The sequence below is a fragment of the Lissotriton helveticus genome, chromosome 10 (assembly GCF_964261635.1).
Source record: "Lissotriton helveticus chromosome 10, aLisHel1.1, whole genome shotgun sequence".
NCBI lineage: Eukaryota > Metazoa > Chordata > Amphibia > Caudata > Salamandridae > Lissotriton > Lissotriton helveticus.
In genome coordinates this window covers 156,619,270-156,634,748 of record NC_136071.1, presented here as the reverse complement: position 1 = coordinate 156,634,748, position 15,479 = coordinate 156,619,270, and the positions used below count along the sequence as shown (strand labels likewise).

The following is a 15,479-nucleotide window of genomic DNA, read 5'->3' as shown; positions in this document are numbered from 1 at the left end:
GCCTCTCTCGCTTCTTTCTCTATCCGTCTCCTACACGTCGCCCTTGCACAGTCCCTCTGCTTCTTTCACGACTCCTTCTCTCTCCCTCTTTTTCTCTTCTTTCTGTCTTCCTTACTCTGTCTTCCGAGCGAGTAGTACGTGCTATGTTTTGCAAACACTTCTTCGTTTCTAGTAGCATGGCAACAGGGACACTGCACTCAGTTCAAACCCTTTCAGTGACGATGCTTGTACTGCCCTCTGCTCAGAGGTAACCATGGAGCTACGAGCAGCTCTTAACATTTCTACACATCACTGCAATATCAGAAATGAACAAATGAAACTTGTGCAGTTGAAAGAAGATACGCTTCGATTGCAATGTTTCTGCAAAAAGGGGAAAGACTGTGATAATGTGCTTAATCAGCGAGGCAAGGCGACTTCGTTTCTCCACTTCCTGTTGCCAGAGGGGGGGAAAAACATACGGCTAATTCCGAGTTCTTAAAAAAGGGTGCACCCGAGAAAGTGTGAGACAAACCCCCGGTCAGTCAAATTCCTTATTAAAAGAAAACTGTATGCCATTATTAGGAAAAAAATCGAAACCGAAATGGGGATTCCGCAGTATTTTGTTAGTCTCACTAACGCATAACGTCAATAATAGTAGTACTTACACACCCTCAGCCACCCCAGCCCCGTCCGGACAACTGTGCACTTTTGCTAAGCCCAGGATCCCCGGCATTGCCTCTATAAAAGACCACTTAAAGACAAATACTACGCAATTTCTCAGTCAACTTCCCTTCCCCTTTCAACAAAAATACCGTGATCTTTCAACCTTACTTCCTCATTAGCCTTTCCCTCTAGCCAGAAACTCCCAGCACGTTTGGCATACAATTTTGACAAAAGATAACTTTATCCTGCAATGCCCCAAAAAATACCCTAAAATGCCAAGGCAAAGTGAAAATAATCCAATGTAACCTGCAACAGAAATTACATGGCTTCATTTACGTCGTCCCTTCTGCAGCCCTCCATGAGCCTACACATTCCTCATCGAGAAACCCCTTACGAGCGCTCTGGAATGAAATTAGCCACTACAAAAGAGGGCAGGGTGGCGTTCTTACAATCACAGGCAACGTTATTTTGTTGCAACTCATTAAGCTGTGAATCACACCACACAAAAGGAACAAACGCAAGGGAACAAACGCAAGGGAACGAACTGTTTAAAATAAAACTCGCCACATGACCATTACTCAGCGGTTTTGAAGCACAACTGCGGGAACATTGGTTCAGACTCGAAACGGCGATTATGCAACGGTTCACTAAGGAACGCCCTTCTTGCGACTCCAAAGCCTCTTTAGGGGCCGGTAGGTTTAAGGCAGCACCAGTTTAGGCATGCACACTTAAGAGTCGCACCTAGCTCTCCCATCTCCAACACGCTGCATCCTGTTAAGAGGACGGGCGATGAGGTATTTGACGAGAAATAAATAAGCTGCTTTTGAGAAAACACTATCAAGTATACACCATAAAAAACGCATTAGCCGAAACCTTTCCAATGGACCGATGCTAAAAGTAGCACTTCAAGAACAAACAGGCGAACCCGTCAGTAGACACAATGTGGGATTTCAAAAGGACATGAACAACATCAAGAGTTTTAATATGACTCCACTTCTCAAAACGGAAATCTGTAATAAAAAAATGTGCACTTTTAATAATCAAAATAAATAAAAAGTTGCGAGTTGCGGCAGTCGGTGTTGGATATTGGGTAACTAATGTGCCCTGTATGATGCGGGGTCCGCACAAAATTCCAACAGTACTTATTCCCTCACTATTTTAGCCTGCACGCACACAAGCATATCATTACAGCCCGAGGCCGACTGCTATAAGGTTATTAAAGGCCCAATCGCAAAAACTGTGCAGGGAGGAAACCCCTAGCAGTCTTACAGAACACAACTCAAATCAGGAAAAGATAGACCTCTTAGGTCTCGACAAAAACCCTTATCTACAGGGAAATCCATTTTATTTCTCGAGGCTGCAGCGGTTTCTTCCAACATATTGTAAAACAAGCACTGGCGTTGCCAATAGGTCTCGCAGTAGGAAAGTTGGAGCTATTGGTTTTGTAAATGACAAAGCCCTTTATGTTTTTAAAATAAAAAAAAAATATAAGGCATTGTTATTTGCAATTGTAATAGCTCCAACTTTCCTACTGCGAGACCTACTGGCAACGCCAGTGCTTGTTTATTTTGGGATGTTCATTTTGTCTTGGGGAGAGGTCTGGATTATATTTGAGTAGCAATTTTAACAGGACTGACTACCTTTATGTTCTTTACTGCTCATTTGCCTTGGTGGTCATACAGATCTCTGATCAATTTGTTATGTTTTAGTCATGAAGTGTTAGCCCCGTTTGTGCAAAATCAATGTACGCAAGTATGCACTTGTGGTTCCCTGGATAAATGAATTGTTCCTGTTCTGTCTTGCAGGCTCTTTTGCTGCTGGGTGGAGTAGCCCTGTCCTGCCTTGCTCTTGACCTCTTGTTCCTGCTTTTCTACTCCTTCTGGTTTTGCTGTCGCCATCGTAAGAGCGAGGAGAGCCCCAACGCTGATTGCTGTTGTACCGCCTGGTGTGTCATCATCGCAACCCTGGTCTGCAGGTGGGTGTTCTGGCTGACCTCAGTAGATTAATTCAAATATACAATGCTGCTGTTTTCATGGAAGATCTCCAGTTTACAAGATTGATCTGTTTTAATGTGTTTGAAGAAATTGTACAAGCTTTGGCCAAGCTCAGTTACTGACCCCCAACCCTTCAGGTGAATAAGGGTCCTTCAGTCAGATAGAGAAAATGTTTTTGAGGCACTCATCAAGCAGTTATTAATGATGATAAGTATTGATCTGGGAAATATTTTTAAACATAGCTCAAATGAGCAGCTTATTGCAAAGGGGCTTGGGGGGGGGGAGAGAGTGTCTAAGGCAGGCACCAGAGACCTGCATAAGTGTATTTTTAATTTTTGGTTTGATGAAGTAGGTGAAGCTTAACATTCCTTCATCGTAGCTAATGAAGTTGTTTGAGCTTGTTGATGGAAGATATGCTTTGTAGTATTTCATAAGAAAACATAATGATGCAAGGCTTGAAAGCTGTGCTACTTTTATCAAGATGTCCACATTGAGGAGACTTTGATTTGTCTCCGCATCTTACCCATCTATTTGTTGAAGATATTCCTGAGGGTACGTGCTATGAAACAATTCCGTCTCATTTTCGTATACTGTTATTTAAAGAGTAGCAGTAGGAAAGATGACAATAAATACATCTACCTGATAATGATCTTCAAAAATAAAACATTTGCGTCAAGCCTACTTCACTCAGTGCGCATTGCAGCCACAGAGAAACAACGTATTCCTGTTTCTTCCAGTGCGTGCTATGATGCAGTGTACTGCTTTCAATATAATATATGATAGCAATTGAAAAGGGTTCTAGTGGAATAAAAATCTTTCCTTTGATGTCTCTCTGAGATAACCAATAATATTAGAGCTATATGTTTTCATTTTGACAACCAATGTTTTTTGTACAAACTAGCAAATATGTACACTTTTGTGCCAAACTACATTTGAACTTTTTTGATGATTTGAGGGGAAGTTTCAAGCTGCACAGGCTCCTAAAGTTCCCTGAGAGGATGATCCACCCAATCAGAAAAGAGTGCATCGATTCATCTTAAAGCAAATGCTGATTCTTCTATTTTGCTGAACAGGAGAAAACAAACCCCTCAGCAGAAGAGACTCATAATATTTATTTATTTAAAGAGTTTTATATAGCGCTGGCAAGACCCGAGGGTATCCGAGCGCTTTACCTTGAGATAAATGAGACAAATCATTTCAAGTAGGTCAGTGGTTGAGTACAGGAGAGGAGAAGTACTGGGTGGGAGGACCAGGGAGAGCAGAAGGTGGAGATGTTGCCTCATTAGGCGATTAATGATCCAGTTAGTTAAGACGTTAGTTGGTTGATATTGCTTTGTTGTAAGCTACTTGATTTAGTTGTATGACCTTCCTGCTCATTCACTGGGTGGTGGCTCAGCAAAGTAACCTTTATTTAAAAATGGCCATTTAAGGACTGATTTCATCGAGTTTTGTTGCAAATATGTTCAAACAAGCTAATAACCCTCTCTGTCTATACTGTTGTGATCCTAAGGCTCAACAATATATTTTTTTTCTGTAAATTACTTGGTTATTTGCTTTCGGTTGTTAATATTCTTTGATGAGTGTCTGTCTGCTGGGAGACCACATTTACACCCAGCACAATACCTTGATGTATTTCGTCTTTCTGCACCACTCCATTCTTGGAGTCCGATTAGACATTAGCACATGGGGCCACTTCTTCCAGGCGCTAATTGCTTCTTCTCCTGCCTTAGCCTTTGTGATTCAATTACCCTCCAGACTTCTGGTTTCCAATACTTGTTCCAAAGACACATTAGATTAGTCTTTGTTTTACTGACTCAGTATCCGTCCACAACAAATTCCTTCTTCTGCCGCTTCAACAGTGGGGCAATATGAATGCTGTACTGCAGTCTGTGCTTCGAATAGGTGACACAATGCTCCTTTGCCACTCCCCTGTCATTGCCAAGCTTTGATGCCAGGCATCCGACAGCTTCTGCTGGTTTGAAGCATTGCACAGATTCAGCAGAATTTATGTCCACCATAAGGCAGCCAATACCACCGTAGGCCTTTAGTCATCGCAAGATGCCTTAAAATCGATTGCTTGTGGTTGCCATCCTTGCTAGCCCTTGCACAAGACAGTGTCTGTACCTCAGCCGTCTCCGAAACCCCATAAACCAAAATCATGGACCGCTTCCGCACACTGTGCTCTTGGAAAGCTATGTGTTGGATATGTCCTTAACTCTTTACATCCTGGCAATCACTCTTGGTTCCTTTGCAATCCGCAATTTTACAAAATGAAAAAAATATCAAAATGAAGTCTTAAATTCGGAAGATTTTTATTCGCAACATTTGAAATTCAAAAAAAGGAACAAAAACAACTGCACCCTTCAGACACTGATGAAGAACAATATGAGTCATTGATTTTTTATTTATTTACGCTAGTAATGCCTACAGCAAAATGATCATAGTAATACAAATAAAACGCTTTGGTGCTCTGGACTCCAGCCATGCACTGCTTGCATTATTTACAAGTTAAACTTAAATAATCTAGTAACAAACAAGTGTTAGACACATAATTGATCAATACTGTACTTTGGATGAGTGTCTGTAAGTTTTTGTTACACAACGTTACAGTCCCCCCCCCCCCCCCCCCCCCCATATTACAAATACGTTTAATGTGTGATATGTTGGTGAGTGAAGAGACAGCTGAAGCATAATTATCCTTCCAATGAAGGAATCTTCCAAATACCTTCAAATGTATGTTGAAGAAAAGTTCAAGATAGTCATGCACTAGATCCTAGTCATCGGTTTCTTAGGCACATTTTCTTTCAGGGTGATCTGAAGGCTCTATTATTTAATTTTCCTTTGGAGGAAGCATAGACATTTCCCCTGGTTCAAATGAGGGGGCGTTACCAATTCAAGCTTCTGTCCTTTCACTTGAAAACCACACCTAGCACGATTAACAAGTGCAAAGCTGCAGAAGCTGCGCAGGTTTAATGACCAGGGACACACATGTCTTTTTGCATCTAAGTGATGGGTATATTTGGACCTCTTCCATATAAAAAACAAAGCTGGTGATGGAAGGGCAGTCAAGCATGTGTACAGCCTATGCTTTCTCCATCAATGTATAGAAATAATCCTGTCTCGCACTAAACAAGTTTGATGCCATCCTACTTGGTCTTCCCAAAAATTAATTATGTGTTCTACTTTTAGAATGTAGTCATTCATTTTCTCAAAAGTAAAGTGTTGGGTGTAGAAACCCGGTATCTATGAAGAATAAGATATTGAAGTAACAGAGCGCCCTGGAGTTTGTAGGGTATTTTGATAACCTGTGGTTTGGGTTGTTTTGTGTGGCCTTTGGGGACTCCAGCTGACAAAAGCAGTAGTTATTTAGTGCAGTTCTCAAATGTGGAGGGGGTGGGCGAGTAGATGATTAAATGAGCTCAGTACTCACAAATGGATATTACATTAGGTTTGTGTCTCTGAAGGTATATGGGGTCAAATTATGTGGATATGCACATCGTCAACAAATTGCTGTTGGTGATAATTGCAACCTCTGGAAACTCCTTAGATTCTAAACTGGGACCCTGGTTGTTTCCCTGAGTTTAGAACTAGGTTTGAACCTTTGGAGGTTTATACTGTGTCCATTATTATTTTGGATTCGTCTTGCATCCAATACTCCAGAAAATGTCTGCTCTGGTATTTGTAGAGCTCATACCCTGATTCTTGCAAGAAGCTGGTTCAGAAATTGGACCTTTGGTGCATGTGGGATTCAAGGAGCAATTAGTTGCCGCCGGTTGTAGCTTTTGTTAAATTGAAGTACTTACAGAATGTTGGGGATATTTACTGCTACTTTTTTCAACTAGGAGATATCTTATCCAGCTTAAGGTGAACTGCTCTTTTGTAGACATCACCTGGAGGCTGCTTTAGATGTCTGTCGCTGAAGACCTACTTTGAAAAATACAATACACTGAGTGGTGTTTGATCAGCCCTTTACTTGTGATTGGATGGCATTCTTCTCCATCTAACTTCTATTCTCTTGGTTAGAACGCTAGCCTCTCTGTCCTTGAGTTTGTTCTTCTCAGGAGCATTTTGGTCTCAGTGTTTTGACTGGATGGCATATATACTTTCACTGCTGATGTCAAACCTTGCGTAGCAGTGCATGTAAGAGACTATTTTCTCTCCTTCTCCATCTCTACCTTCTCCTTCCACCACTCCCTCACCTCTCTAAGGTTGCTGCATCTACGGTGGCCATCTTTGAATATGTATTTCTTGTAGTATAACAAACCCACTCAAAGATGCCTACTTTGAATGGGATTTCTTAAAGTAGGACATGTACATTAAAAGATCGTCCTTGGTACGTGTGCATGTACAGTGAGCATCTTTGAAACATTTTCTTTTACTTTAAAAAAAATAAGAAATCCATTCACAGATAACTGGACAAATTCATGCGTAACAATCACAGCTATCTTTGGATTTCTTTAGAATATAAGAAAATACATGTTGCAGCTACACACCTTTGCGCAGGAGTCCTCATGAGAGACAAAACAGGCATTGACAAAGCCAACAACTTTCATTGGTGGAACCTTTTGGCTTTGCCAATGCTTGTTTTCTATTTTCCAAAACCGAAGCGGTTACAAAGAAATTGTTTTCTGTTTTACCTTATGGTTGTTTGGAATTACTTGAGAGGCCATGATGATTGTCCAATGAGTATGTTTATGGCTAAGTATATTTGATTTCTTATCTTGAAACAGCCGTATCCGTCTACCCTGAAATGTGGATGCCTTCCTTCCCCAACTGTTTTTAGAGCTGAGGCACTTCACTCACATAAAGGCACCACATTCTGGAAGTTACAGTTCACAATTTGTTTGACAGTCTTTCTTTTCATTTCCATGCAGGGGTTGCTTTATCTTGAACTGTTAAGACAACACTGTTCGCAACCTTTACTGCCTGTCATAATAGCTTATCTCTTTATTGTTGTTAAGGTGCTGCCTGTATCAGTGTTGCATCATTCCAGGTGACTTAATCCCTCACTAAACTCTGTAAACATTTACTGGCAGTGAAAGGTCAGTTTAAATGGATATCATACAGGCAGAAGGCCCTAAAAAATGACCCTTCAACATGTATTACCTAATAAATAGTTGGATGCTCCACTCGTTTCATAGTTTTGTGAGACGTATAGTATTTGAAAACCTAAATTTGTTGTGGAATGTACTTGCGTGAAAGATGCCCAAATCACCACATATTTTATATCATTCCTTTTAAGTTTGTGTGACACAAGGCCAAAGTGTTGACGAATTTGCTGTTTCTTGTTGGTTGGACTTTTACTCGAGCCCATTGAAGACTGGAATCAGTATCGTTAACTGGACACCGAGATGTTTTCTGGCTACTCCAGCTATCATACTCTAGCCATTGAGAGCTCCAGATATATCTGTTATTTGTTGAACATTGGGATGTTGGTTAGATTTTCTTTTGCCAGTCCTCCTGCCTGCAAGATCACATGCAGTTTATTTAGCAGACCTTTTGATCATTGTTGTTTGGCCAGGTACGTCCAGGCCATGTCAGTAACTTCTATGCTTTAGAAAATCTAAAACTATCAAGTGCAAGAGGTCATACTTTCTAAAAAGGCAGGCTAATGAAAGTGAACAATTATTTTCTTTTGGACAAGCAACATGTTAAAATCTGCTTGGAAATAATGTTTCCAGAAATATTTTTAATGGTGCTCTTAAGAAAGCATGGACAGTTGCGTCATGCTTTGCTCGACTTGGATACATTTTTATGCTATTTTGTGCCAGGCATACTGTTTGTTTGTTTGAAAAACCAATAACTGAGTGGCTTATTATGTAATTGGGGGCGATGGGGCTGTTCTCAACTAGGTCTAGAAGCAAGGCCAGAATTGTACTCCAGTGGGCAAATGCCCTGCACCGCCTGCCGTTCATTGGACTGAATGATGCACGTGTGTGCTTTCTAATTGGTTCACAGACCCAGAAGAAGGGATGGTGAGAAATGTGTGAGATGACGATTTCAAACCCAGTGCTGAGGCATGCAGTTGGAATGACTGGGGGTGGGTGGGGGGGGGAGGGGGTAGTATGTCTGCAAGAATTTACATGTGTTGGATGAGGTGGAGGAGTCCAGTCAAGGCGTCATGGCTCCCAGAGCGGGTGCGGAGCATAGCTTTTTGGAGGGTGAAACGTGGATGCGTATGGAGAGAGGATACATAGCCTGGAATAGAAAGACCAAGTAGGCTGATGATTGGTCCTGAGGAGGGAAGACACTTTGCCATTAGGGCACATGTAGTTTAGCATAGGTATGTGACGGAGGATAAGAGGACACTCATCAGGATACAGGTTCCTCAAGAAATACGATATTTCAAAATGCTTTAATTTATAAACCATCGACATGGATTGCCATTTAAAATGATGTGGGTATTTATTTCATTTCTGTATTAAATGTAGTATTTTTGTCTTAGTGTTTTGGAATGTGTAGGTTCCATTAAAGACATAGAGGTGTGTCTTCAGGTGTCACTCGCTGGTCCTCTGGTGACCTGCGATACTTGGGAGGAGCTTTGATTGATTCTTTGCCATATGAGATGAGGAATCTGGTGTATTGGGGAAAGTATCCATTTATTGTTTTATATTGCTGTGAATTTGCTTTGTTTCTCCCCATACATTCTTACTTTTTTCCCTGCAAAAATGCGAAAAAAGTTTTTCAGGTATTTGCCACAGGTTTTGACTGGTTCTATATATATTGAAGAGATTGGTTAGGTCAGTTTGCTTTACACGTTTTAACTCGCATCGCTGCCTTTGAGTGATTTATATTGAAGAGCTGGTACTTTGTTACAGTTTATTGTTAAAGCTGGTGTTTCTCTTCTCTGCTATTAGCTCGCTTTCATATAGTCTTATTACTTAATATCACTATTATTAGTATGCGATTACCATCCTCACAGTGATTTGTGGTTTACTGTTGTCATTGTTGGTGGAGATTGTATTATTCACTTAACCCCTTCGCTGCTGCCGTCGGCCGTTGGACGTCGCGCGAGCTACCTCCCTGGTGCTGCGCACGTTCAACGGCCGACCGGCCGCACCCTTGTCTTCGAACGTTCAGCACTGGCGCTGAACGTTCGAAGCAGCAAACGGGTTAAAACAAATATATCAACACACATAAGCTATAAGAGTAACTGCCTTTGCATTTTCCTCCCTTATCTGATCATTGGATTTTCTGAACCTGTTCTGGAAAGGTTTGGTGAGATTTGGAACCATAAACATTTATTACATGCGAAGTAGTTAGCTGCCACCCACATTTTGTAGCGACTAAGTACACGTGTTGTGTTGTTGTTTTTCTACTGTAGTCGTCTAGTTCGATCATCGTGTTCTTGACATAACGGCTCCTATGGTCTTATTGCCAGTAGAACTTCAGGTTAAGCCTTCAGGGTAAACGTATCTTTGCTGACATTGACCATACCTTTACAGTTGATTTGAGAGATGGTGGACAACATGTCTGACAACATGTCAGACGCCTCAGTGCCATACTTGTGAGTTTTGCTTCTTCTTGGAGCTTGGAACCCTGAAGAGCATTTTACTGTTGTCTTGTGTATAGCAGAGTTCTGTGCTTTATGTCCCTTGCTGATAGATTTACCTATGTGGTTGTCTTTCATTTCCTCCTTGATCTGAATTGACCTGCACTGGTGTTCAGGATACTGCTTCCCTTGGCTGTGCTGTACACTTTCAGCATTTTTTCGACCTACTTATTTCCAGTGAGGACTGGGCGCGCTCATGATTAGTGGTTCAGCATCAGTGTCTGCCTGAGAATACTAACACCCTCAAGGCCAGTCGATAGAGGTATTTTATAGAAGCTTAAATCAGTGTCTACCTCTACTTCAGAATGATCTGCCCTCTTAATGGTATCTGTGCACATCACTGATAGCCGCAGTGTACTCTATGCCGGAGTGAGCTATTGAAAAATGGAACATATTCAAGGAGGGACATTGTAAATATCTTCAGCCGAATTGATTCGGATTGCATCTCTTGATTTTATTTGAGCTTATTTTTTTTTCTGGCAAGCAAAACCTATGACAGTCGATGTCTGCTGTTCTATCAGGCTTGAAGGTGCCCAGTATTTTCTGTGTATATTTTAAACAATGGGGGCAGCGGCGGTGCAACGGGTGTGTGCGCCCATTTTTTGCAACCCTGGGGCACTTTGTTATTACAGAAGGGGGTCGCAGAAGCTTGTGCTACCCTGTCTGTAACACTGATGCAGGTGCACATTTAGCACTAGCGCGCTATCTTCAGAGGGCGTTCTCTCATTTGCATGGGGGTGTAGTACTATGCAAATAATAGATTCACGTCGCCTCTGCGCACATATCTGCCATATTATTGACAAAGAGGCAAACTGGCCTTTAGGAGGCTCACAGAAACAAAATGCATCCCGCTGAAGGGGTATAAGCGGAGTCCCAATGGACCCGATAGACATCCCGCAGTTGGATGAATCACTCACTGCACCTGCCTAAAGTAGATCTCTCTCCCCTCCTCACAGTGCATGTTGGTTGCCACCTGCACATTGAAACCCGGACTAGCTTTGAAGCAACTGCTCCATATGCCACTGACTTCCACCAGTTCGCGGTTGCCCGGAGGGCAGCCCATTCATTATAAAGCGGCACACTGCCCCTATTTGCGCCCGGTGTACCTGTTTAAATGTGCGCAGTTGCGAAACAGTGCGAGTGCCACAAATGTAATACGGTCCCAAGAAGGCATCCTGTTTAAGAAAAAACAAAAAAACATTGCTTTATTCATGTTTATTCATTGCCACTTATAATGCATTGATAATGCTAACAGCTGAGTGAGTATTGATTACACATTCTTATTGACGGACAACGTGAAAGGATTCTAGAAATTTGGACATTATTAATGTACTGTCCAATCATAATAAATGAGCTTCAGCCGCCAAAGCAGTAGACGCTTAGGCACTTAACGATGCTTGTTTGTAGGAAGGCACTTAGATTACGTGGAAATGCCAGTTCAGCAACTGCAGGAACATGATTTATATTTGTTTTCTCAAGTAATGTGTCCCCTCTTCAAATACTACCAGCATGTTGAATATGCCCTGAGAGGCTAATGTAAATTTTTCTCAATTTGTGAAGGATGTCAAGTTAGTGCAAACCTACCTCTATCTTGGGCACTACTGCCAACCCCACTGAGATACTTAAAGGAAATAAATATGCGTTTCCAGCAATTTACAGTTCACACTGATGGGTTCCACGCAAATATGAGATAAGTGGAGTGTGCAGAAGATAATACAGGTGATTTTAGTGAACAGATTTTCTGTGCACGTGACATCACTCTAGGTTGTCCAAATCTTAGTTTTACTCATTTAATTTGAATTCTTTGACTGAAAAGTGCTGCGGTATAGTTTTATCTTCTTTGTCCTTTCCTACCAGATTACTTCATTACAAATTTGATATCCATTACAAGGAAGTCACTGGCTTACGACGTACAATACAATTTAGGACGTGGTTGATAGGGAGTAAACGTATTGGCACGGAACATCCCCAGAACATCTTGACATCATTTGGGAATGGGGGACTCTCTCGCCTATCCTTCACTTATGTAGCAGGAGGTTTTATTAAAGACCAAGATGTAAAGTTTATAACATACCTTCTTTATGACAAAATGTCTAGAAGCAACAATAAACAAAAACAAATTCTAAAATGGATGAAAATACTCCCACAGTAAAACAACACTGGGAATGTTTCTTTAGTGAAAGGTTTGGAATACTTATCATTTGATGCCCATGACATAATGTTTGTGGTCAAGGGAACAAGATTTCTTGTTTCCTTTCATCCTCTGCACAAGTAGACACAAACTGCTGCAGCAGAAACCCTCTGCTTAAACTGTTAAAGAACCGTAGGTGTAAATTACGTTTAGAAAAAGTTAAATCTACTGCTTAAGTTATCAAAAATTTGATTTTACCATTAAGTCCTATATCCTTAAAACTGCGCTGGGAATAACTTTGGAACATTTTTCTAGTCTTTTCCCAAGAGAAGGTGGAAAATAAATATTGTATTCCCACCTAGACCTACTGTGGAAAGTTCAGTCCAGGTCTGCAGAGTGATATAGCTTTGGGGTTTTAGTGCACAATATTTGGTGTGTCCTAGTTTTATATATCCGCACCCTAGCCAATGGGTTTACATGGCACTCTTGTAGGGGTGACTTATGAATATTGAAAAATAGTTTTTTTCTACATAGCAAAGGCATTTTCCTGGTCATATGTCCATGCAGTGAATTTAAACAGTGGTGCTTATGTTAGAAATATGTTTTTTGCATATATTTTGGTGGTGCGAAAACACTCTGCAGCCCACCTAGGACATTTAACTTTGCATGCCATATGTGCACTTAAGGGCGAATTTACAGCTGAGGTATAGGGAAGTTAAAAAAACAAATAGGCTTCGATTGTACAGCACGTTTAGAGGGTGAGCACAGTCATTTTACTAGTGTTTAGCAGCAGTAAAGGGCAAATGTCCCAAACTCTGGGGTGACCATGCAGAAATCAGCACATTTGTTCCAATAGCTATTGAGGGAGCTGAGTGAAAGGTGGGAGGAAGTGAATTCCAATGTTCGACAGCCTGGAACGCAAAGGAACGTGTGCTAGTCCTGGCACAACACATTTTACGGGTAGTCAAAAGCCTGGCCCTTTAGACCTTAGTGCTCTGCCGAGAGAATACATTTGTAATAGCTTCTGCAGGTAAACTGGGCCTTCTTTCCTTTGAATGATAACACCAGTGCATTTATAGCGTCCTTTTATAAATGTGTAGCCAATGCAGGTTATGTAACTGAAAAGCGATTGAGTGGTGCCCAGGTAAATTCAGAAGAAGGCCGGCAACGCATACTGTACTATCTTTAGCAGATGATATATTTTGACACACTGAAGCAAAGAGAATTACCATAATCTAGCCTTGAAGTGATCACAGCATGACTCACTGTTTTGCTGCTAGTGGTAGGTACAAACTCCAGGATCTCTTAAAGAATTTTCAGCAAAGAGAACCAAGAACCCAATACAGCTGAGGTCTGTGAGTTGAAAGACAGGCCTTGGTCATATTGGATTCCGAAATGTTTAGCTTTTCATATAAGGAGCAGGGTACTAGGTTTAATTCAGGTGGTATTAGAATGGTCAAAGACCAAAATCTTTTTCAAAGAAGACGACCTAAAGATTGTCACACACCTCTTGAGAAGGTAGAGTAGCCTACTAAAAGCATGAAGGATGAAAAAAAGAGTCAACCATAGAAAAAAATGATTTAGCAGAAAAAGAGATGGTGTCAGTTTGTGGCAGGCATTTAAAAAAAAAAATTTAACAAGTTTAGGATCCGCCTTCAGAGCCGATATGCAAGTTTCCTTGCATTTTAGACTGTAAGTGTAAGGTTACTTATATTGTTAAAAATGAAGTCCAGGATGTGTCCTGCAGTGCATGTAGGGGACGTAACAAACTTTTTCAAATTTAGTGCGTATAAAGCCTCTAAAAAAACTCACATAGGAATTTGAAGAATTATCCGTAAGTGTATCGAAATCGCCCTAGACCTTCAAATATGAATTGTAACAGAGCCAGATAAGTGTAAATGAAAATCGTGATAGGACCCAGGAGAGGTATAAACCAAGGCTCCTGAAATTTAATCAGTAGGATTGAGATTTAAAGAGAAAATAAATCCTTCAATCTGCCCTTATCATGTATATTTATGTTGCAAACAAAATGACATTTAAAACAATAATCATGAATCGACTGCCACCCCATATGAAGAGAGCTATTTTGGGGTATGATATAGTATGCTAGAGGAATGGTAGGTTAGGCTTAGAGGTATCGGAGATCAACATTTCAGTTAGAAAAATGATATCCGGTTTCTAACCCTCAATAAAATCCTGCAACTTACAGCTAACCTGACAAGTATAGTATTTTAATTAACTACATATGCTGTCGCCTTTGAATAAATTCCAAACTATTAGTCTGGCCAAATCAGCCGTATAGAAGCCACCCAGTGATCGTTTACAGCCCTTTCAGCTGGCAGGGCCTTCTAGTGTAAGAGTGTCGACTTCACTTTTACAACTTCCCCTCCCATTCCATTCCATATACTCCTGGGAAGGATAGACCAGTTTGCTTTGGTAAGCAGACAAACTAGGGTCCTTACACCAGGTACAGAACAGTGTAGAAAGGCTTACCTTTGGCATGCTTTCAAGGTGCTTCTGGCGTGCCCGCTCTTACATCAATTCTGAAATGGTGGGACATGCAATGCCAGAAGCGAAAACTAGAGTGCTGTAATCAGCAGACTCCAACCCTCCCAAGATTGTTACCACCATCCACTGCAGAGATTCCCTCATCTTGTTTGCAGACTCGTCTGAGCAGTTGGTGGAGGCGACAGCATAAAATGCCACTTGCAGATGCAAGTACCAAATTTAAATTAATTTTGTAAAGTCAATGACGCCTTCAATCTTTAAAACACAATTCAGTTTATTCGACAATAATGCAGTGGTTTTGGAACACAAGAAAGTTGCATCAAATAAACGGTTCTCCATTCGGAGTATGATCAGAGATATTACTAAATCCGATTGGATCTCTAACTTCTTTAATTAAATTCTGTTGCATAGTCTTAACATGCAACAACAAAGTGTGACCTTTACACTTTACAATCCCAGTACTAAATATGTGGGGGGAAGGGGGTTGAAAACTGGCTGGGGCAAGGCCTGGAACCTTGCAGCGTATTCTGGGAGGGACGCCCAGTGCTCACTCATAAATCGATGCCATGATGGTGGCACATGATGGGTCACACGCAAAAAGTAGTGCACTCTGACCAGGAGACTTCTGACATCCCAAGATGGCGCCCACCTT

The 15,479-nt window shown here is 41.2% G+C and overlaps 1 protein-coding gene across 3 annotated transcripts in view; it reads left to right on the top strand.

Annotated features, from left to right (window-relative positions):
- The window catches only part of TTYH3 (tweety family member 3), a 243,446-nt gene that overhangs the window by 115,325 nt on the left and 112,642 nt on the right, over positions 1-15,479 (top strand). For all 3 annotated transcript variants that reach the window (XM_078664991.1, XM_078664992.1, XM_078664990.1), the window contains exon 2: positions 2,448-2,617. In XM_078664991.1, the coding sequence (XP_078521117.1) occupies positions 2,448-2,617 (170 nt within the window). The remainder of the gene's footprint in view (positions 1-2,447; positions 2,618-15,479) is intronic.